At 32.7% G+C, this 23,842-nt stretch overlaps 2 protein-coding genes and 2 long non-coding RNA genes across 5 annotated transcripts in view; 1 reads left to right on the forward strand and 3 right to left on the reverse strand.

The window, feature by feature from the left end:
- The first annotated feature begins 30 nt into the window (after positions 1-30).
- LOC139822885 (uncharacterized) overlaps positions 31-23,842 on the forward strand; it is a 29,693-nt gene continuing 5,881 nt past the window's right edge. The window contains exons 1-8 of one of the 2 annotated variants that reach the window (XR_011734632.1): positions 31-86; positions 532-592; positions 1,017-1,080; positions 1,522-1,612; positions 2,687-2,804; positions 3,066-3,114; positions 9,407-9,603; positions 9,681-9,773. This is a non-coding gene — a long non-coding RNA (uncharacterized lncRNA). Of the gene's footprint in view, positions 87-531; positions 593-1,016; positions 1,081-1,521; positions 1,613-2,686; positions 2,805-3,065; positions 3,115-9,406; positions 9,604-9,680; positions 9,774-23,842 lie in introns of those variants that run through there. The other variant, XR_011734631.1, reaches the window with a different exon arrangement.
- On the reverse strand, positions 3,273-5,300 carry LOC139822884 (ribosomal RNA processing protein 36 homolog). The gene is made up of 4 exons (XM_071795055.1): positions 5,052-5,300; positions 4,765-4,853; positions 4,095-4,614; positions 3,273-4,010 (listed from the first exon to the last, which is right to left on the reverse strand). The coding sequence occupies exons 2-4, from the start codon at positions 4,807-4,809 to the stop codon at positions 3,871-3,873; spliced, it is 705 nt and encodes a 234-aa protein (XP_071651156.1). The 5' UTR covers positions 4,810-4,853; positions 5,052-5,300; the 3' UTR covers positions 3,273-3,870.
- Positions 5,323-7,584, reverse strand: LOC139822886 (uncharacterized). The gene is made up of 5 exons (XR_011734633.1): positions 6,867-7,584; positions 6,590-6,782; positions 6,071-6,156; positions 5,571-6,001; positions 5,323-5,431 (listed from the first exon to the last, which is right to left on the reverse strand). It is a non-coding gene; the product is annotated as an uncharacterized lncRNA (long non-coding RNA).
- LOC139822883 (probable lysine-specific demethylase 4B) lies at positions 9,612-10,957 on the reverse strand. Its single transcript, XM_071795054.1, has 3 exons — positions 10,173-10,957; positions 9,878-10,083; positions 9,612-9,768 (listed from the first exon to the last, which is right to left on the reverse strand). The coding sequence occupies exons 1-3, from the start codon at positions 10,944-10,946 to the stop codon at positions 9,672-9,674; spliced, it is 1,077 nt and encodes a 358-aa protein (XP_071651155.1). The 5' UTR covers positions 10,947-10,957; the 3' UTR covers positions 9,612-9,671.

Genomic DNA, 23,842 nt, shown 5'->3' on the forward strand with positions numbered 1-23,842 from the left:
CTTCCATTTTCAGAAGGTGGCTGACCTGACACGGAACGGATCACGGATCGGCTCCGGAACGAGTGGCGTCGCGGCTCATTTAATTGGTATGTACGTATGTACAACAGATATTAACTTGCGTGCATTACATTAACTACAGCATCTATCGCGTAGTATAGATTTAGAGCTCGGGTGTAGATATTTCTCGAAAATACATATTCCGCGGTACTTGTACGACCGAAGACGCGTCACGCGAGCAATCGCGAAAGTGACGTTCGTATTTCTCAATATCGCGAATATCGCGGATAGCTGTTAAAAACATTAATACGCCTATTCGCTAGAATACAAAATAACGATCATAATAATAGACGGTCTTATAGTATTTGATTTTTGAAGTTCGGAAAATTCATGATCGCGAAATTGAGAACGGGACCGCGTAGCGACGCCGCGCGCCGCGCCGTGGCCGTGGCGCTTTCAGCGCACAAAGTTGCCCGCGCGGGAACGAAGCCTCCGCCATATTGATGACGTATGACCTTCTCCTTCCATTTCCAGAAGGCGGCTGACACGGAACGGATCGGCTCCGGACCGAGTGGCGTCGCGGCTCATTTAATTGGTACGTACAACAGATATTAACCTTGCGTGCGTTACATTAACTACAGCATCTATCGCGTAGTATCGATTTAGAGCTCGGGTATTGATATTTCTTGAAAATACGTATTCCGCGGTACTTGTACGACCGAAGGCGCGTCGCGCGAGCAATCGCGAAAGTGACGGTCGCATTTTCGAGTGTCGCGAATATCGCGGATAAAATATTAATACGCTAGATTCGTTAGAAAACATGCAAAATAACAATCGTAATAATAGGCGAGTTTATAATATATGATTTTCGAAGTTCGGAAAGTTCGTGAGCGCGAAGTTGAGAGTGGGACGCGTATAGCGACGCCGCGGCGCCGTGCGTCGCGGCGCTTTCGGCGCGAGTTGACCGCGCGCGAGAGACAAAACGCCTTCGCCATATTAATTACGTTCTCCTTTTCCAGGATGCGCCGAATACGACACGGAGACGGATCGGTTCCGGAACGAGTGGCACGACTTATTTAATCAGTAAGTATGTAACATGCATTAACTTTGCATTTCAGATTCATTGCAATAGCTATCGCGAAGTATAGATTCGGCGCACGGAAATTAGTATGATAATCCGTTCGAACGCGTATTTCGCGAAAGCCTTGTTGATCGGCCTATTGTAAGATCTATCGCGCGAATCAATCTAGTAACGCGTCGCTCTTGGCATCCAAAAAACTTTATATGCCATCTTACACAGATATACATGTCATTGCATTTTTATTTGAAATATCGATGATATCAACGTGCCATAATTTCTTTCTATATTTATTTCTCCGCTGTTGTAATATAATTAAGTACGCGTCGCGTACTTAATATCGAGAGTATCACACAAGATATAGCAAAGCCGCACGATCATTGTATAATATTCTAGTGATTACTGGTAATCGCGTTTAATTGTAATAAATATTTTGTTTGTTTTAGGAAACAGGTGTGAGTGCCACGAAGAGATAACAATGCGGAAAAAAAAGAACCGAAACTAAGGAAGCGAGGACCAAATGTAACAGATCGCGAGGTGAGCATTTTATAATCTGTTATCTTTTATTAATAATTGTTATACTGATAGAAATAAATATTTATTTGCGCAGTATCGTTTTTAGATCACTTTATAATATACACACATACATATATATATATATATATATATATATATATATATTGCTTGCTTGTACCAATTTATAAAATTTTTAATTTCGGACGAATATATATCGAAAAGAAATTGAGACACATGCATAAAATAAAAAATAAAAAAATAACTTTTGCACGAAAGTACTATTTTATTCGTAATTTCAATAAATTTTTAATAAAAAAATAACATCTTATAATAAAAATGCTTTTTTTAAATAACTTGTATAAAAGATAAGAAAAATATCTAATTCTGATATAATCTAAACTATTATAAATTTTAATTATTTAAAAATAGAAATATATATTGACAAGTAATATTTTATATAAATTTGTTGATATTACTCATTTCACAAATAATTTATTAAATTTTATTTTATTTTTATTAGACAATGTATTAAACATGCAATATACTGTATATAGTGTATTGCATGTTTAATACAATGTCAAATAAAAATAAAATATTTTAGATTTTATTTTATATTTTAAGATTTTTTAAATATGTAATAAATTATTTATGACATGATTATAATATCAACAAATATATATAAAATATTACTTGTTAATATATATTTCTATTTCTAAATAATTTTTAAATAATTAAAATTTATAATAGTTTAGATTTAAAAAAGCAGTTATTAAGATGTTATTCTTTTATTAAAAATTTATTGAAATTACAAATAAAACGCGTGCAAAAGTGATTTCTTTATTTTTATTTTAAGCATGTTTCTTTTAATCTCTTTACTCTCTATTCGTCCGAAATCAAATATTTCATAAATTAGTGCAAGCAAGCAATATACTATATACTATATATAGTAGTATATATAGCAATATACTATATAGGTATCTACAAATATTTTTTGTATATGTGTATATAAAATATAAGTATTATCTTTTTCTTATAACAAGAAATCCATATTTATTTTAGACATTATTTTTATTTAAATATTTTCGTATGTTACAGATCAATTTTGTGTATAACTCCTCTGCTGTGTGAGTAAAGAAAAGGGTTCAGATGAAAAAACCCGGGAGGAGACTGAGGAGGCCTAGGAAAGGTATCGGGCAATTGGAGTTACATTGCGGTAAGCATTATTGCTTATTTGTACTAAAATTAGTCGTTTTGTTTTGATGATTTAAAAATAATAATTAGAGAAAAAAATTAATCTAAAATTTTATAAAAATTTATTCTTGTGCAAATTCTTTTCGAAAAATGTATAATTATTTTAATAGATATCTAATGTGTAAAAAGCTGTTAAGAAATTTTATGTATGTAAGAATTATCTTTTAAATTATTAATTATATTTTGAGCGTTTTAATTTGAATTTTATGTTTGTATATTACAGAATCATCGTGGCGCTGATTATACGTAGCTGACAACTCCACTGTCGATTGGTGAGTGACAAAAAGGATTATTAATGAGATAACGGATCTGTGAAAATTGTATGAGATATACATATTTCCGCATCATTATAATTGTATTAAAAATAAATATAGAATCTCATAGATCCGTTATCTTAAAATGGATGAGCTATAAAGAATTATGACAAATATTTCATCTCGGACTCGTTATTTAATTTGGTGTGCTAATGTGCTTGAGGCTACACTCGCACAGGTACACAGAGAAAGGATACAATAAATATAAATTAACGGATCCTTATTTTATTTGTCTGAATTCTATTGTTTAGGAAAAAAACTTTATATTCTTTTAAGTTAAACATTCAATATATATATTATTTTTAATATATTTAAAATAAGTATAGTTCAATAAACTTTATAACATTAAAACTTTAAAATGGGTCTTTATTTTAATTCTATTAATAATAATATTAATATAATAAAAATATATAAGGACCCGTTTTAAAGTGTAAAAGTTTCAACGTTTTAAAGTTATTGTGAAGCTATACTTATTTTAATATATTAAAAATAATATATAGATATATATTAAATATTTTAACTTAAAAGAATGTAAAGTTTTTTTTCCTATACAATAGAATTCAGACAACAAAAATAAAATAATTATATCTATATCTAGAGTTGTGTCTTAATAAAGATAAATAGTCCCATAGATATTAGAAAAAATTATGGAAACATTTTTATTTGTGTAAATGTACATATATGCACATATATATATATATATATATGTGTGTTTCACTCCGTTCTGTCTGCTTTCAATTTTGTTCTGTCTTTATGTTTATTCTTTTTTCGCAGTCTCTGAATATGCTTCTTCAGTTTACCTGTATTTTTCAATTCTTCATACTGTGAGACTAAATCCAAGACTTTCTTTTCAGCTGCAAAAGACAAATAAGATAATTAAGATAAAATAAAACAATATAATATCAATCAGTATTATGTTAACGATAAGCTAAACTTACATTTTTTCTTGAAGATGGGCTTCTCTCCTCGTTTAACAGATTCTAGTAGCTCTTCCTTTTCTTGCCGCTTCTTTTCTGCTTTCTCTTTCCTTTTCTTTACCTCCCTTACCTGATTTTCAAGCCTCTGAATGAGATATTTGATTTTCTTTATAGCTTTCAGATCTGTCGTTTCTTTCAATTCTTTTTGTAAAGTTTTGAGGTCGTTTTCCCGTAACTTGTTAATAAATGCATAAGAATGTCTGAAGGCCTTCTCATCAAACGTACCACATAAACTATCAAATCTAGGATCCCGAGATACAACTTTTTTTACTCGAGTTAACTCTTTATATCTGGGAACTGGCTTTTTAGCAGAAATCTCTCGTGGCCTATTCTTATTTTCCCGTTTAAACTCTATTTTCTCAGTTTTTTTCTTATTTTTCTTTCCAAATATCGTCTCATTGTATACCTTGGTACCTAATTTCTCTTTTAATTTCTGTAAATCCTCAAAACTCATATGTTTTAATTCCTCTCGTACTTGTTCCTAAAACACAAACAATTCAGACAATGTTACCACTCACGAATATATAAACTTTTCTTGTAATAATAGTGCTGTGTTAATTAAAATTAACCTAAATAAATGCATTTAACAATACGTATTAAAAATAAATAGTAAAAATGAAGAAAAACTTACACGATCTTTATCTTCTGTAAGTAGGGACTCTTCCTCATCATTCATGTTGAGTCCTAAGATGTAATAATGGAATACAAGTTTATCAATCTCTGTAACAAAATACAATTTTTTTTTATTTAGTGTTTAACGTGACGTCAACTCTGTGTTTAGGTTTCTTGACACTTAACAAAATGCAATACCATATTTTTAGGTTAGGATTTACAATTTGTTCATGTACTCAAGAAAACAACAAGAAGATTAGGAAAAATATATTTATAATAAATACTATAAATTATAGATATACTTACATCTCCACTAGTACTCTATTGATCATATGAGTGCCTCAAACGTTAAATCACACATTATAAATTTTATTTGTACGCAAAGTTACACAAATCACAGAACAGAGCAGTGTAAGGGCTCAGTCACAATGAGAAAAATAAGGAATAAGATAAAGGAATAAGGAATAAGGCATGTTGCATCTCACTTTAATGTACGTGTACTAAAGTGAGATGCGACATTCCTTTATTCCTTATTCCTTTATCTTATTCCTTATTTTTCTCATTGTGACTGAGCCTTAAGAATGGGCGATGTTTCTCGATTAATCGGAATAACGATAATCGATCATTTGCCTTTTGATTAATCAATATTTGATTTTTTTCTCAACATCGACACACTGACTTCTTTCCTTTTAATTAAATATAATTTAATTAATATCATATATTTATTAATGTGACTTATAGCTGCAGATTATATAATGAACTAATTCTTTTTTTAATAAATAAGTGTTAAAGAAAGTGACAAAAATAAGGAACATATGTGGTTACCTATCGGGGATACATTATACATATCGCTTTATGCGTTATATATTACTTTATCACATTGCACATTTTATGCATATCACTGCACTGGCGTTAAATGTACATATGAATCCATTGCGACCGGAGTAAAGTATCCCTCACCGAATCGGGAGGGAGAGATATGATAATGGGAGGGATATTAATATTATTGCTTAATATCGTAAAAAAAATAAAAGGTCAAAGGATAAAAAAATATTTAGATTTGATTATACAATTCCTAATAATAGTAGTATTTTTTAAATAATTTGTTCTTATTAATATAATGTAATGTATGTTAGTGTCTCCAGTCCATAGACAACAAGGGCCAGATTCTCCACTACGATTTGTAGCGATCGCGGCTTTGCAACCGCAGAGTTGTACGCCTCTGTTGATAACCAAATATCTCTCCCTAAGTGGATCTAAAAAGTAAATGAAATAAGCGAGTTTCAGATGTTTCTGGAAAGAGAACAGCGTATGTTGCGACTTACAGTTCCGTTGCTCTTACGAATGTAGCCCACAGGCAGTGTATTGGCTTCCTCGCGACTTTTTAACTCGTCCAATTTATCAGCTGTGGCTACAAATACATTGACAAACAAACAACTATATTCATGTGAATTTAATTAAACTATATATCTTTTATAATTTTAGTATTAATTTGAATGCTTTATAAAGGGACTTTTCAATAATGACAATTTGTTGGGAATGTACAGTACAGTAAATTATCAAAAATGACCTGACAATTTCATTAACGTTTTGTCTACATTTCATGTTGTTATTTTTATAATAAGAGACGTTTTTTCAAGGCACATTATTATTTTGTAAAAGTAAGACAGATGCAATATCTTTTGATTATAATCGATATATTTTTACTTGCATATTTGCATCTTACAAATTACCTTATAAAGCTGGCAGTTAACAAAGAACTGTACTGTAACTCTATAAGCATTGAATTATTGCTTTAATAAGCCTGCAAATAACAAAAGTTTAAGCATATGATTTGCGTTTACCTTTGAATTCGTCGAAATAAGAAATTACTTTATGTTGTAAATTATTATTTAATGACGTCGCCTCTTCTAACAAAAGCGTCAGCCGTTTAATCTCGCCATCTTTCTCCAGAAGGTGCAGCTTTTGGCCTTTTAACTCTTTCTCGAGATTAGCATGAGACTTAACGTTGCACAAATCGCGTGCTGCAGATTTGTCCTGTTGCAAAAAGCATATGTACTATAAAAACAGTACTTATCGTATTACTTAGGTGCATTGTAACAACGAATTACAACTACTTACGGCTGCAGTGAGCTTGGCTTTTTTCGCCAATTTGTCTGATGAGGAGTCCAAGTTGCTTCTTTTCCGAGATTCGTTTGTCTGATAAAAAGTCGAAAGTTAATTATTACACTATATTTACATTTACCGGAAACGTATAACGCTCACATTAACTGAAATTAGTACTTAATATATTTACGCATTTGGGGATTTCATTATTTCTTATGGCATGTAAAGTTCGGCTGCTAATTGCATGAAAATAACGTTTTTCGTCAAATTCATCGGTTTTCAACTTACATAAGTAATGAACAAAATTCTATTGAGGAAATGTCATAACATCATTTTAAAGATCTAAACTAATACATTGAAAATAGTTTAATATTTTTTATATTGGAATTCAAGATATGACTCATTTTTTAAAAAAGATACGTTTCAAGTAAACAGATTTAGTAACCATACTTGTACTAACATCAGTAGTAGATATGAGCTGCTTCGGTGATGAGAGTTTTTCTTTCTCGCGCATGTTACCGCCGGCTGATTTGGAGATATTTTTTATTTTTGCGTGCAACGCGGTTCGTATGTCTGCCGATTGATCTTTCTACAAGAATACATAAAGAATTAAATTTTTATCTCCTAGGTGCCTTATTGTAAATACACTCTACTTTCTCAAAAACTAAATTGCAGGATACTACGAGATACATACTACGAAATATTTCAGATAAAAGTGCCAGTATTTCGTGGGGAGGGGGGGGGCGGCATTATTACTGTCTATATTTACAGCACAATTTCAGTCATTTCATAGTTGATATGTTTGTTTGTTCAGAAACGTGTATTTTTTACGGGGCGTTGTTTACCGCATTTAATACAATATTTAAACAAAATTTCAATTGTTAATATTAATACAATTTCACATTTTTAAAACAAATTTCTTATGTCGTAATAGTATTTTTGTATGGAGTAAAATATAATAAAAAATAAAGGTTTTATTTTCAAATAAAATAATTTGCCTTGAAATAACTGTAACGACCTCTAAATACAAAACTGCTCTAGTATCATTTTCTTTCCTTATAGGAATCCTGAAACTATTGTCTGAAACCTTCGGTATCTCCTACATATTTAATGAAATTCGCGCGGGACAAAGTTATCGAACACCCTGTATACGTAATAGTATAAAAAATAATACATGAAATTAATTCTTACCTTATTCTTTATAATGGCGCCAGCATCGGTATCCGTTGTGGTGGTATCGTCGGCCTCTTCTATTCTGTTTTTTACTGGCACTATTATTCTTTTCGTCTTACATATTTTAGCTTGTGCTTCTTCCAGACTATCTGAAATACGTATGCATTCGCAAGAATAATATATTAATTTGTAATGTACAATAAATTGTACAATGAGGATACGGAAATAATACATACAAATTATTTCGGCTGTAATTATATTTGTAATTAGTAATAACATTGATTTTAATTAATTTTAAAAAAGTAATTAGTAATTAAATAATTATTTATTAAATATATGTCCATCTCTGATTAGAACTGTCCTAGAGAACTTCTCAATTGAATGCATGAAAAGTAATTTTACTTTACTTTTGCACAATAAAACATTTGCTGGTTTGTGGCATGTACAAATTAGTTTTTGACAATTGTTTATATAGGCCGTAGATTATTTAATGTGTCAGAACTAGCAGGAACTGTGTATGCTTCGTCAAAATCGGTCGAAAACATATTACAAAAAAATTTTAATATTTACAAGTGTGCTACGCGGGAAGTTAATCGGCACGACATTTTTCAAATATCTGTTTTTTCACTGAAAAGCACATGGTAGAAAAACCATGTGCTTTTACAATCTCGTTCAAACATATTATATTACTTACATAAAATATAGCTTACCTTCAACGAAAATTATGAGCCCTTGGCATTTTGTTTCCCCGCACTGAACTTTGTAATATTTATTTTTATGCCAATTGGCCTTGTTGAAAGATTTTATTTTGTTAACTTCCACAATGTCTTTGTCTTTATGACGTGCGCATGGCGCCGTAAACTTCATGTACGCGAACATGTTACACGCATCTGCACTCAACGATCCCGCCGATTTGTTTAATAAACAAGTTTTAGTTATTTATTGATCAAGTCAAGTTTTAGTTATTTATTGATCTTAATTCAAATGATGATGACCAGACTTTTTAATTGAAAATTACTATTACAAACTGTACAATAGACCACAATGTACTGTAAAAACTTTTCAATATAGATCCATGTAATGTACCTGAACAATGCAAGGTATATTGAATTCAGACTTTATACATTTATTCTATAAAAAATAATACATTCTTCTTATGAATCATATGTCGTTTATTTTTTGGCTGCATTCAAGTAGCTTTGTGGTAATTCACCATTGCTACTACTGCTACACAACAGATTCAGTAAGATATTATTAGATTTAAAGTCTAATCAAGTAAAATTCAAGTCGCGCTACGTGAAATTTTCTTTTTTCCCTGTTTTTAGATGGAGGTTTTTTAGCAAATAAACTCACGAATGATATTCTGTTTATGATTACATCAGAAAATCTACCGCTATCCATCGTGGACAGTAAGGGCTTTAAGCGGCTCATGAATAGAGCAGCCCCGCTATATACCGTTCCTAGCAGAAGAACCATAACTCGCCTGATTGATGCTAAGTATGACTTTTTGAAAGACAGTTTTAAAGAAGATCTAAAGCTTAGCTCTACGTTTACATTAACGTGTGATATTTGGACGGATGTGAGCAATCAAAGCTACCTTGGCGTTACAATTCATTATCTATGTGTTTTTATTAACATCGCCCATCTCTACAACAGATCCATTTGTGACGGCATTGGTGCGGCAGTCTGCCTAGGATCCTCAGGATGGGGACCAATATCCTCGCCTCTCAGCCACAATTCATACCTACATTATTAGAAAATTAATTATAGTAAATATTTAAATGTAAATGTATCATGTTTAGCGAGTAACATTATAAAATTGAATTATTAAAAAAAATATATCAGATACACACCTATCTGGTTGAAAACGTTTCACGAAGGTGTCCATAGATATTTTGACCATGTCTTTACTGCAGGTACATTGCGTAGCTCTCTTTCCATATTCTACCCATCTAGGTGTCGCAAAATTGGTGGATTCCGCACAATTGAATCCATGGTTAAAACCAGCATGGTAGCCATATGGAAATGTGATCATTATTTCTCCAGCTTCTTGCGTTATCTGTGAGGACAAAGATACGAAAGGTTGTGAAAGATAACTGAAAGGAATTTCAAATATGCAATCAACGTAAGTAGAAAAAAAAACTTTACTTTGTTACATGGGATAGAGTATTGCCTTAGTATTTGGGGAGATATCAGAGACATTTTGTGGCGTAAGAACGATTGGCAACTCTGATAGTTAGTTGGGAAGAAGCCGTTGGCCAGTCTTTCCAGCCTACGTCCGTGTTCTGGAGGTATAGCGTACCACGTTTTCGGTGCACCAAAATGTAAATAATTTATGGAATAAAGATCCATATCCTCCGTATGCCAGGCGAACGTAGTTTTCCACATTCCAAAGTACAGGTAAGCCGTAGTGACGCCATCGATCGATATACCGTAATCCTTGTTGACATAATCCAGAATTGTTCCTAGATGATTGATATTCCACACTTTCACGTCCGGATCCGTTAAGGAACCGGACACATCTGCGCCATATATCGGCGCGACATACGTTATGTTCTTCCAGTATTTCCTCTCCAGATTCTCATAATCGAAATGACGTGGAGTAGCGTAACGATCGGAATTGGCTAATTTACTATATTCCTGTACAGTCATCGATTTCTTTTGGATATTAATTTGTTGATAAAGTCCCTGTTTTCCAGTAACAACTTGGCAGATTGGCGCTGGAATGACGAGATGGTCCAAATCCTCCTTCTCGTAGTCCTTCCGCGGGACCCATTCGGATGGCGGTATCACCTTTGCCAAACCGGCCTTATGGGCACCCTGACTCTCCATATATTCCACATATTTCGTGAAATCTTTAAACTCCTCGTATGTCGGTCTAAAGACCTGTATACGGGGTATTCCTCTTGAATTACTAGCCATCGTTGAATTTTTTATACCTGCAAATCAAAATTTAAAAAATACTTGATATACAATGTGTAACTATAAAAACAACCTTCAATTTTCAGCAATAATATTGTAAACATAAATAAAAACATAATACGTATAACTTTTCTGTTTAAATTATTAATTATACTTAATTTTTAATTGCAACCAATTAATAATTTAATCGTTTTGTATATTAATTATAATTTTTTTTAATTCACACATTTTATGTGTATATTACGAGGCGTAAAATCGAAATTCCTTGGGAAAAAAATTATTTATGCTATATGTTTGCGTCTATATAATCGAAAATGAGCTTAATCAATTTACATATGTAACGTTGCTGTGATAACATGATTTTGCACTTTGTGCTTAAGGCTTACAAGAAAACAATCGGAGAGGGGGATGGTAAAAGCATAGGAAATCTAAATATCTATTTATCGAGATAGATATCTGTTTCTAGATTTCAAAGATAGATAGATATCTAGATAAATATGTAGAGACCATTAAGAATAACGACTCTTTGTTCCTTCTCTCAAGATGACGAAACATTTTTTATCAATTATATAACAAAATTATGGCGATGCAATTGATAACATTGAAATTTTGCACATTATATTAACCATGTTTTTACAAAAAAAATCTAACTACAAATTCTTGATATTCAATTAAGTGTGAAAAAAAAACGAAGCATGAGCGACATGTATTTTAAACAAATTCCGCTCTTACGCTAAAAAATATATTTAAAAAAAAACGAATATTTCAAAAAGAAAATAATATACACGTTGCATTTACCAATTTGTCGACGATTTAAATCAATTTATCGCGAAATTGCCTTTAAAAATTTCAGAAATGTATTTTAAAAAATAATAATTTTAATATTACATAAAAGACGATAACTTTAATGTAATGTAAAAGAATACACGCGCCCCCCGTAAGAATATTATGCGTGCATTCCTCTATTTCAACGCGTTAGAAAATCACGATACATTAAAGAAATAACTTCGACAATCAATTGCATCAGCAAAACAACCATTTTGTTGCACTCCCTATAAGGGCACGGGGTAAGCGCCCCACGATATCAAGAGCGATGTTAAATCACCACTTGCACGCTGTTTCAATGCTGATGAAATTTTTCGGCCCGATTGACTGCGGCGAGTGTCACGGGGTGTCGAGTACAAACGTTCGCGTTACAACGTACAATGCATAAACCTTATTCACGTTGTATCTCATTCAATCTTCACGTGATACTTTCTCCGGCACGTGCTAAAAGATTCCATGTGCAATGCGACTTACGCGTAAACAAACAGCGGCTGCATAAGAGGCGCGCGAGACGCGAGGAGGAAACGAGCTGGTGCACGAAACGGTGAGGTAAGAGCCGACGGAGAGGGTAGGGAAAAAAAATTAAAAACACAAAAAAAAACGCGACCCTTCCGACGGCGTGCTCCGGAACAGGAAGCCGTAAGCACGAGGTACGAGACTTTTCCGAAGCATGCGGAAGAGGGGGCGAAGGAAGGGAATGCACTGGCTGACGCTGGTGGTAGTGGTAGTGGAAGGAGTTTATAAACAAAATGGTAGTTATCTATTGTTGCCAGGACTCCCTCGGGTGGGAAGCTTCTCCGCGCGACGGACTAGTCCAGTCAAATTAGACAAAAAAAAAACTTTTGCTCGGAAGTGAAGCGGTATTTATGAAACCTTTTTAGGGTTGTTGGGGGGATGTAGAAGAGCTTATTTCTGAGTTGTCGGGTTAATCGGACCGATGGGTTTTTAAGGGGGAGAGGGGGAATGAAAAATTTCGTTTTTTCGCAATAACTCGGCGAATTTTGACCGTACATGATTGATTAACCTCTCATTTTGTAGCTCTTTTAAAGCCCTACAATTCATTTCGTGAAGACCCTAACTTAAAATCAATATTTGTCGAGTTCTAGCCGGTGAAAGTGGGAAAAAATGTATTTTGTCGCGGTTTTTGCGTTTATCTCGTTTCCATTAATAGATAGAAATGTGCCGCCACTGACAAAGTTGTAGGGCTTGAAGAGACCTACAAAACGAGAGGTCAGTCGTTCAGATTCGTTAAAAATTGAGCCCAGGGAAGCCTCTGGAAGTCGCGCTTTTAACGCGTGGCCGATTGTCGCCGGCGGCGGCGCGACATTTTCTTCTAGTGTAGCTCAATTAAAAAATAAATATATATTGTTTTAATAATATACTTATTATATAATCCCTCTTTGATTAAAATATAATATAAAGATATTTTTTGACAATTTAGTATTAATTATTGGCAACTTTTCTAGTTTGCTGTTATGCTGTCAGACTGATAATTGAAAGTAACATATTTTTGTTCGTTTATCAAATATCATATAAACGCTATTTGTAAGTCAAACAATAATTAGTGCGTATAGTATAATCAAAATTTAAAAAAAAATAACTACATTTAACAGTAATTATATAACAACGATTCTCAAGATTAGAAATAAATGAATTTTATGTTTTTATATTTATTATTAAGGAATAAAGATAACTTTGTATTATACCTTGATGGAAGTATTTTACTGAAAATACGAGGGTCGGCACAAAAGTAATGCCTTCAAATTTTTTTTCAGAAAATTTTATTCCTGCAGGAACTTTATGGTATCTTACAACTTTATGATGCACATTTATCATTCTTTTACATAATCATCATCTCTTTCTATACACTTTTACTGTATGTGAATAAGACGCTGTATACCCGTGTGGTAAAAATCTTTGCTTTTATTCTTAAGGGCTCGATTAGCACTTTTCTTTAGCTCATTGTAATCTGAAAAATGGTATCTTTGAATAGACCGAAAAGGTGATAATCAGAGGACGCCAGATCCGGGCTATGAAAGAATGAGGAAGGACAGTCCATTACAGTTTGGCAATTGTCTCTCTCATCCGCAGACAGATGTTGGGTCGTGCGTTGACATGAATAAAGAAGAAAAACCTCATTCAGATTTTTGTCAGGTTAAATATTCTACAGATAAAGGACGGATGAGCTAAAGAAAAGTGTTGATCGAGGATCGAGCCCTTAAGAATAAAAGCAAAGAGTTTTACCGCATGGATATGCAGTGTCCTAGGTGGCACATACGCGGTTCAGAAATGTTTTGTAAGCATTTTTCCGAAACGTTTTATAACCGATTTCTAGAAACGTAGTTTCTCGTGAGTAAAAATGTTCTTTCGAAAAACGTTCGATAGAACATTTCTTTTCCGATAAAATAATTAATTTAAGTAAATAAGTGGATATATGTGCATAAGTAAAATAATTTATTTTGTGCAATAATTAGTATACAATATAAATTTAACCCTTAAAGTGTATATGTTTTTTTCGATACATGCTAAGCATATACGTGGGACTGTCACATTAAACGCTATTTTTCCTTACCTTATAAAATATTTAAAGAAATCTAAAAAAAATTTATGAAATATCTGTCTACATTGTAGTTGACGATTGTATAGTTATTTTGATAAACATCGTTATATTTAATATCTTCTAATAGGCTTGCAAGTTGTACAGTTATGAGCAGATATTACTTTAGCTCGGACGCCGTAGACCCACGTATACTAAATGTTTCAACAAAGGCTGTGAAAGTTTTTATATATTGTGCACCAAGGTGCACACGATATTTTTCACAACACCTTTACGAAAATGTTCGACTTTTGAATGCCTGTAGAATGTGTGCGTTTGGTGTTTCATTCGTACAGTTTATACGCGCTTATCGTTAAATAGAAAGAGAAAAATAGAGTGATGCGGGTCCAGGGGCGAAGCCCCACACATAATATACACATAATACAAGATTAAAATGACAAAAATTTTGAAAAAACCACCCGCTATGCCGGATGGAAAGTATCAATTTTCTTCCCTAGGGAGGACAGTAAGCCCTGGCGTAAAATTGGCCACTTTCGTCACACTTCAAATTCGTCTTTTCTTATTCAGAAATTCTTTTTCTAGCATTCTTTAAGTCCTTAAAGTCCTTCTGTACCATTTAAAAATTACTAAATTTGTGGCGACGAAATTAAGTATTTCTATTTAATTAATAATTATTTTGATATTTTTTTTCTTATTCGCACTACTTTTAGCTTTAATTTGCGTGTTAATCATTAAGCTTCGTCAATTTGTTCGTGAGCTATAATTTTTCAAATAAAACGAGTCGTAACGTGTGTTTGTTAACATATAATTGTTGTAAAAAAATATTTAAATAAATGATTTCCAAATGTTTTACATTGATTTTTAGTCGAAGGTACAAAGATATTATATCGTCGTCGTGTCGCCGTCGTCGTCGTGTCGTCGTCGTCGTCGTCGTCGTCGTCGTCGTCGTCGTCGTCGTCGTCGTCATACAACTCTGCATACATTTTTCTATTAGGCCACTATTGTCAACGTTTGTTAATTTCTAACCGACCGTTAACTTTTCAGAATAGCCAATAGAAGACCTCTATTAAGCTGGACCCCCCACCAGCGCAAATCAAGTTCGCACTAGGTCAAAAATTTAGTGCTATTTAGGTGCTAATTAAGTGCCCTAGTCCGAATTTTGGTGCTCGAACCGTTTAGCAGGAAATCGCGTAAAAAATGGGGGGTCCAGCTTGCCATAAAGCTGGACCCCCTCATATCAGAAAATGGTCCTACAGAGAAGATAAGTACACTATAATTTAGTGCTAATTAAGTGCTAATTAAGTGCTCTAAAAAAACGATAAAATATTGACAGATTATAACATTTATTTAAATATACCACTATATATTGAACACAGTACCGTCGCGGTCGACACAAACACTTAAAAAGATTGCTGCATGAATATATTCGTTACTAAAATGATCGAAAACATATATTTCCCAAATCTGCAGAGCTCATTGCTAACAGTAAAACAATTACAATAATTAACTTAGACCAGCCGTTGGCGCTGAGCACTAAGATCCGTCATCTGATCGTCTACGAATTAGTTGCTCGCATGATTATAGTATTAAAATAATTCTCAGACATTGTACTTTAAAAGAATTACACGATTCGAATTTAGTGTTAGCTGCTTAGTGTTGAAATTAATTAATTAATCAATGAAGCGCGCGCTTCGCGGATGAACTAATTAATTTCAACGCTATACAACTAGCACTAAATTAGAGTCGTGGTACTTTCTTAAAGTACAATGTCTCAGAATTATTTTGGGACCAAAAGCACGCGAGCACCTAATTCTTTGGCGATGCATAGCGTTGAAATTAATTAGTTTATCCGCGTGCACGCCGAGCTCTAAAGTTTGTTACAGAATCGTCAAAGAATTAAGTGCTCGCGTGATTATGGTCTTAAAATAATCCTGAGACATTGTACTTTAAGAAAATATCACGATTCAAATTTAGTGCTAGCTGCAAAGGGTTGAAATCAATTAATTAACTCATGGAGCGCGCGCGCAGCGCTCTATAATTCGTTACTGCATCGTCAAAGAGTTAGGTGCTCGCGTGTTTTTGGTCCCAAAATAATCCTGAGACATTGTACATTAAGAAAATATCACGATTCGAATTTAGTGCTAGCTGCAAAGGGTTGAAATCAATTAATTAACTCATAGAACGCGCGTGCAGCGCTCTATAATTCGTTACTGCATCGTCAAAGAATTAGGTGCTCGCGTGTTTTTGGTCCCAAAATAATCCTGAGACATTGTACATTAAGAAAATATCACGATTCGAATTTAGTGCTAGCTGCAAAGGGTTGAAATCAATTAATTAACTCATGGAGCGCGCGCGTAGCGCTCTATAATTTCGTTACTGCATCGTCAAAGAATTAAGTGCTCGCGTGTTTTGGTCCCAAAATAATCCTGAGACATTGTACTTTAAGAAAATATCACGATTCGAATTTAGTGCTAGCTGCAAAGGGTTGAAATCAATTAATTAACTCATGGAGCGCGCGCGCAACGCTCTATAATTCGTTACTGCATCGTCAAAAAATTAGGTGCTCGCGTGTTTTTGGTCCCAAAATAATCCTGAGACATTATACTTTAAGAAAATATCACGATTTGAATTTAGTGCTAGCTGCAAAAGGTTGAAATCAATTAATTAACTCATGGAGCGCGCGCGCCGCGCTCTATAATTCGTTACAGAATCGTCAAAGAATTAGGTGCTCCGTGATTATGGTCTTAAAATAATCCTGAGACATTGTACTTTAAGAAAATATCACGATTTGAATTTAGTGCTAGCTGTATAGCGTTGAAATTAATTAATTTATCCATGGAGCGCGTGCGCCGCGCTCTATAATTCGTTACAGAATCGTCAAAGAATTAGGTGCTCGCGTGATTATGGTCTTAAAATAATCCTGAGACATTGTACTTTAAGAAAGTATCACGATTCGAATTTAGTGCTAGCTGCAAAGGGTTGAAATCAATTAATTAACTCATGGAGCGCGCGCGCAACGCTCTATAATTCGTTACTGCATCGTCAAAAAATTAGGTGCTCGCGTGTTTTTGGTCCCAAAATAATCCTGAGACATTATACTTTAAGAAAATATCACGATTTGAATTTAGTGCTAGCTGCAAAAGGTTGAAATCAATTAATTAACTCATGGAGCGCGCGCGCCGCGCTCTATAATTCGTTACAGAATCGTCAAAGAATTAGGTGCTCCGTGATTATGGTCTTAAAATAATCCTGAGACATTGTACTTTAAGAAAATATCACGATTTGAATTTAGTGCTAGCTGTATAGCGTTGAAATTAATTAATTTATCCATGGAGCGCGTGCGCCGCGCTCTATAATTCGTTACAGAATCGTCAAAGAATTAGGTGCTCGCGTGATTATGGTCTTAAAATAATCCTGAGACATTGTACTTTAAGAAAGTACCACGACTCGAATTTAGTGCTAGTTGTATAGCGTTGAAATTAATTAGTTTATCCGCGAAGCGCGCGCTCCATTGATTAATTAATTAATTTCAACACTAAGCAGCTAACACTAAATTCGAATCGTGTAATTTTTTTAAAGTACAATGTCTGAGAATTATTTTAATACTATAATCATGCGAGCAACTAATTCGTATAGACGATCAGATGACGGAACTTAGTGCTCAGCGCCAACGGCTGGTCTAAGTTAATTATTGTAATTGTTTTACTGTTAGCAATAAACTCAGATTTGGGAAATATATGTTTTTGATCATTTTAGTAACGAATATATTCATGCAGCAATCTTTTTAAGTGTTTGTGTCGACCGCGACGGTACTGTGTTCAGAATATAGTGGTATATCTATATATAAGTCACGTCTGTCTGTCTGTCTGTCTGTCTGTATGTACGCGAACTACTCATTCGTTAGTTGACCGAATTTTTACCAAAAGTATATGAAACAGGGGTAGAATTTCCCGGGGATGAAAATGTCGCGGCCAATTTTTTGCTACCGATTTTTCTGGAAACCGATTTTTTCTAATTTTTCGGGAAATAATTGACCAAATTTAAAAGAATTATATATGAAACAGGGGTAGAATTTTCCGGGAAATGCTATAAAGTGTATAATTTTTCGTTACCGATCTTTTTGGAAGCCGGTTACAAAATTTTTCCAATTTTTCGGAAATTAATTGACCGAATCTTAAAGAATTATATGAAGTGGGGGTAAAATTTCCCGGGAATTGCCATAAAATGTATAATTTTTCGTTACCGATCTTTGGGGAAATTGGTATCAGAAAATTTTTTTGAAATTAATTGACCGAATCTCAAACAATTGTATATGAAGTAGAGGTAGAATTTTCTGGGGAGTGCTATAAAGTGTATTATTTTTCGTTACCGATCTTTTTGGAAACCGGTATCAGAAAATTTTCCAATTTTTCGGAAATTAATTGACCGAATCTCAAATAATTGTATATGAAGTAGAGGTAGAATTTTCTGGAGAGTGATATAAAGTGTATATTTTTCGTTACCGATCTTTTTGGAAACCGGTTACAAAATTTTTCCAATTTCTCGGAAAATAATTGAATCTTAAAGAATTACATATGAAATAAAGATAGAATTTCTCCGGGATTGCTATAAAGTGTATAATTTTTCGTTACCGTTTTTTTTGGGAACCGGTTACAAATTTTTTGAAAATTTTCGGGAATTAATTGACCAAATCTTAAAGAATTATATAGGAAATAGGAGTCGTGTGTCAAAATTTTTTAATTGTTGGAGGATAAGTTTAATTTTTATTAATGAATTGATTGTCTTGAAACCGGTTACGAAGTTTTTCCAATTTTTCTAAAGGGATTTTCGATTTTTGTTTAAAAAAATGTAGGTACGTGATTGTTCTAATTTCCTCAAATTTTGAGATATTAGCTGAATTTTTTTAAAGAATTTTTCGTTACTTTTTTAAAAACAATGCCCAAATTTTTCTAATTTTTTGGGGATGGCAAAGATGTGTATAATTTTTCATAACCGATTTTTTGGAAATTGGTTTCAAAATTTTCTAATTTTTTGAAGATGGCTACGATGAGTTTATAGAAAAATTGTTAATAATAAAGGGGTTTCCGATTTCTGCTCCAATTTCCGTAAATTTTGAGATATCAAGCTAAATTTTTTTTATGGATAATTTTTATAGATAATTTTTTGTTACCGATTTTGTGGAAACCGGTTACGAAATTTTTCAAATTTTTCGGGAGTTAATTGATCGAATTTCAAAAAATTGTATATGAAATAAAGGTAGAATTTCCTGGGGTTTGCTATAAAGTGTATAATTTTTTGTTACCGATTTTTTGTGAACCAGTTACAAAATTTTCTAATTTTTCGGGTATAATTGACCAAATCTTAAAGAATTATATATGAAATAGGAGTCAAAATTTTTTTAATTTTTGGAGGATAAGTTTATTTTTTTATTAATGGATAATTTTTCATTAAGAATTGATTTTCTTGAAACCAGTGCCAAAATTTTTCTAATTTTTTGATGATTGCGAAAAAAAAAATAAAATGGAAGAAAATAAAAGAGAGTTAATAATGGTGGGTCAACGGAGGGTGAAAAACGCGTGCGAGGCACGAGCAAAAATAAAATTTAAAGACTTTAATATAAAGGATTCATACATTTTTGAAACATTTGACAATATGCTAATCTGCATCCATTATATATCTCAATATTTTTTTATTTAAAAAAAAAAAAAATTCGAAGAAATGTAGGTTAGAGTTTGAGGAGAAAGAATATCAAAGGTGCTCCTAATTAATGAGTGAGTTTGGGGAGAGGGGAATAGATTTTGAGCCCGCGCGAAGCGCGGGCGAAAAATCTAGTTAAATAATGTTATAAATGTCATATTTTATCGTTTTTTATGAGCACTTAATTAGCACTTAATTAGCACTAAATTATAGTGTACTTATCTTCTCTGTAGGACCATTTTCTGATATGAGGGGGTCCAGCTTTATGGCAAGCTGGACCCCCCATTTTTTACGCGATTTCCTGCTAAACGGTTCGAGCACCAAAATTCGGACTAGGGCACTTAATTAGCACCTAAATAGCACTAAATTTTTTACCTAGTGCGAACTTGATTTGCGCTGGTGGAGGGTCCAGCTTAATAGAGGTCAATAGCTATTTTAAAAGTTAACAAACAATTAAATCTAATAATTCAATATAAATATAAAAATATATATCTCTGACCGAAAATGTGAATGACATGCATTTTTTTTGGAATTTACTAGGGGTGCGTACCTTTTCACGCATGATGCGCATAATGCATTACTTATTTCTTTTTAACATTTGGTATAAAGGCATGCCGACAATAAGGATAAGTGATTTACTATGCATATTATGCGTGAAACGGAACGCGCCCTAGATCACGTGCGAATCTTTACGAAAGATCGTATCGTGTGCTGTTACCTTAGAATTATTTTAAGTAAAATATGTCTTATAATTATTTTATTGGTAGATTAAAATCTTGAAATTACCCAAAATCCGATTAACATCTACTGTTTCAATTTTCTAATGCGTATAGGAAATTATATGCCTTAATTAAAAAATAAATACGTACCTTGTTTGAATCACTATATTTATGTATAATTTTCCTTGGTTGAATATGTAATGTAAAAATGTTTGTCGACGAGCAAAATCACGGACCGTACAGTTCGATAGCTAGCAAAAGAACTACCTCATGGAAAATTCGCAATTAAGGTAAAGGGTCTAGGTAGGAAAAAGTGGAATGGGAAAGTCTTATAGTGGGAGAGTAGCTCATTATCAAATAGGGTCTGTTCTCTATTGCTGAACTGGCTGCACTAGTTCAGAGTTTATCTTTTTCCTTTCAATGTGAAGTACTGAAGTAAAAAAGATAAATCTTTTACACAATCTTTAACTATGACTCACATATTTCTGTAATTTGACGCACAATGTTCTACCATTATTAAATTAACTTAATAAGGACCCAACCCATACAGCATGAAATATTTTATAAATGTTCTCTAAATATTCTTTAGAATATTCATGAATTTTCTATGACTTATCTATAAATGTGCAAAGAAAGTGTAATGTCCCGCTTTGAATGTCCTTAGAAATTTTTATAAATATTCTCGAATAATCTACAAATGTTTTATAAATATTTCCGCATAATCCATAATTTTTTTATATATGCAAAATATATTTATAAAACATTTATAGATTATTTTAGGAACATTAAAAATGGGATATCGCATATTCTGTATACATTTAATATTCACCCGACATAAAAAAAATTATTTATTTCAAAATTATATTACTATTTTTTTTAACTAAATTCGTTTCTTAAGATGCAGTCTATAATTATAAATATTTTCTCGTATTTGAAAAACACACTTACCTTGGTGGGATTCGATTCGAACTCGGGACCTCGGGACCTCTGCATCATGAGCCAACCTGCCTTATTACGTGGTAGACTACTTTTTAATTTGATGTAAGCGTTATATATAGTCTACATATGTCATATAACCAGCGCAAATATATAATTTTTCAAAAATCATCTTAAGAAACAAATTCAGTTTAAAAAGAGTAATAAAATTTTGAATTAGATATATATGATATAATATTTCTCAATGTCGGATGAATGTCAGAAACCAGTGCCGGCTCATTATGAAATTTTTTTATAAAATTATATATTTTTAATTATTTTTTTAAAATGAAAATTGTAAATCTAATAATAATGATAAAGAATAAGGATTGGCTATTAAGCTTTGGCCCAATATTGAACGGCACTTGCTTGCCAAGCCTCGAGTACCCAAATTCGGGTAATAGTTGGGCCAGGCTTGGGCATTAAACGTCGGCAAGCCGACACTCGTGCCAGTCTTGGTCCGTTTCTCGAGTATCGGCGTTTCCTACCTGGGTCGTTACGCTTCCCCTTCGTTAGCTCGCAAGGGTCTCGGATTTCTAAAAAGTTTTTATTAATGCTTTCCAGAATATTTATATAATGTTCCAAATATTCTTTAAATATTCCTAGAATAATTAGAATGTTTTCAATATTTTTCCTAAAATGTTTTAGATTATTTTAAAAATATTCTACTAATATGTAAAAAATATTCTATTAATATTCTGAATATTTCATGTGCATTGCAATGTTCATAGATTATTATTGAAATATTCATAGCAATTCTAGAAAAGTTTTTCAGAATATTCATAGCACATGCTATAAATGTTTAAGAATATTAACAAAATGTTCCGTAAATATTCCAAATATTCTATATTTGTCAAAATATTTATAAAACATTCTATGCATTTTTTAAATGTATTATATTTATTAGAATATTTGTAGAATATTCTATGCATATTCCGAATAAACAAAATTTCATGGAATATTTATAGAACTTCTACAAAATATTCTGAATGACTCGTGGAATATTAAAATATTTATAGATTGTTTATAGCACATTTATTGCATATTCCATGCTGTATGGGAAAGTAAGGGTTGAAACGTCGTTATATTAATAAATTACTGCCAGTCAGATCGATTTACACGTCTTGGTTTTATTATTTCATACTGACGAATTATAATTGTATTGAAAAAAGATAAACTCTGAATTAGTGCAGCCTGTTCAGCAATAGAAAACATTTAAAAACCTGCCAAATTTTTTCATTAATTTTATTATGCACGTGAGTAGATTTTGTGTACTGTACATTACGTAAATTTAAACATTTTAATTTAAAGAGACTACGATCCCGTGTTATTTTTCTGAGGCGTTTATTTGTTGCGTATATGGCTTAACGACCTCATATATCTAGGTTTTTTAATATTTTTAGAATTATTTCGTCCTGCAAACATAAAAAATAAAATTTTAATACATGAGATTACATGTGTGTGGTGGCCGCGTGTGCTCCACTAAAGATGGCACCACACTAATCAACCGCGTTTTCTCGCGAGCGCTCGACCGCGACGACTTAAAGATATAAACAAATTCGACAACAATATTCATTGCCCCGATCGACGCTCTTACCGATGACGATCTCGTCGGAAGAGCTATAAGCGGGGCATGTACGTGATGAATTCTGCATCATTTCTTAGAGAATTATTTCTCAAATAAATACCAATCACCAATTATATAATCCTCCTTGGTTGAAAGATGAAAATATAATGTAAAAATTTTCGTCGACGAGCAAAATCGCAGTCGCCACAGACCATGCAGCTTGATAGCTAGCAAAAGAGTGCGCTCGTGGAAAATTCGCAAATAAGGTAAAGGGCCTTTTACAAGATACAAGTACTTGTTGCGTACAATGGCGATTATGGCAAAAATTAAATTAAATTCAATTAAATTAAATTAAATTAAATTAAATTGAAATTGTGAATATCCTGATGGCAAGAATACTTGCAGTTGATGAAGAGGGTATTCTATCTTGTCTAGAATGCTGTTGATACCAGGATAAAGTCAAAATAATTTTTTTTCTGTTTTTTTTTTATGACTCGCTGAAGAGAAAAAACGTAGGAAAAATCGATAATCAACATTTAGCATATGCCGGCTTTTT

The sequence above is a fragment of the Temnothorax longispinosus genome, chromosome 12 (assembly GCF_030848805.1).
Source record: "Temnothorax longispinosus isolate EJ_2023e chromosome 12, Tlon_JGU_v1, whole genome shotgun sequence".
NCBI classification, from domain to species: domain Eukaryota; kingdom Metazoa; phylum Arthropoda; class Insecta; order Hymenoptera; family Formicidae; genus Temnothorax; species Temnothorax longispinosus.

Bases quoted from the DNA above. Each gene is read 5' to 3' on its own strand.
- LOC139822884 (XM_071795055.1), bottom strand. From the start codon at position 4,809: ATGAATGATGAGGAAGAGTCCCTACTTACAGAAGATAAAGATCGT. The intron at 4,615-4,764 runs GTAAGTTTTTCT...TTTGTGTTTTAG, and splicing joins TTACAGAAGATAAAGATCGT to GAACAAGTACGAGAGGAATT. The intron at 4,011-4,094 runs GTAAGTTTAGCT...TGTCTTTTGCAG, and splicing joins GCCCATCTTCAAGAAAAAAT to CTGAAAAGAAAGTCTTGGAT.
- LOC139822883 (XM_071795054.1), bottom strand. From the start codon at position 10,946: ATGGCTAGTAATTCAAGAGGAATACCCCGTATACAGGTCTTTAGACCG. The intron at 10,084-10,172 runs GTAAAGTTTTTT...TTGTCCTCACAG, and splicing joins ACTCTATCCCATGTAACAAA to ATAACGCAAGAAGCTGGAGA. The intron at 9,769-9,877 runs GTGTGTATCTGA...CTAATAATGTAG, and splicing joins AAACGTTTTCAACCAGATAG to GTATGAATTGTGGCTGAGAG.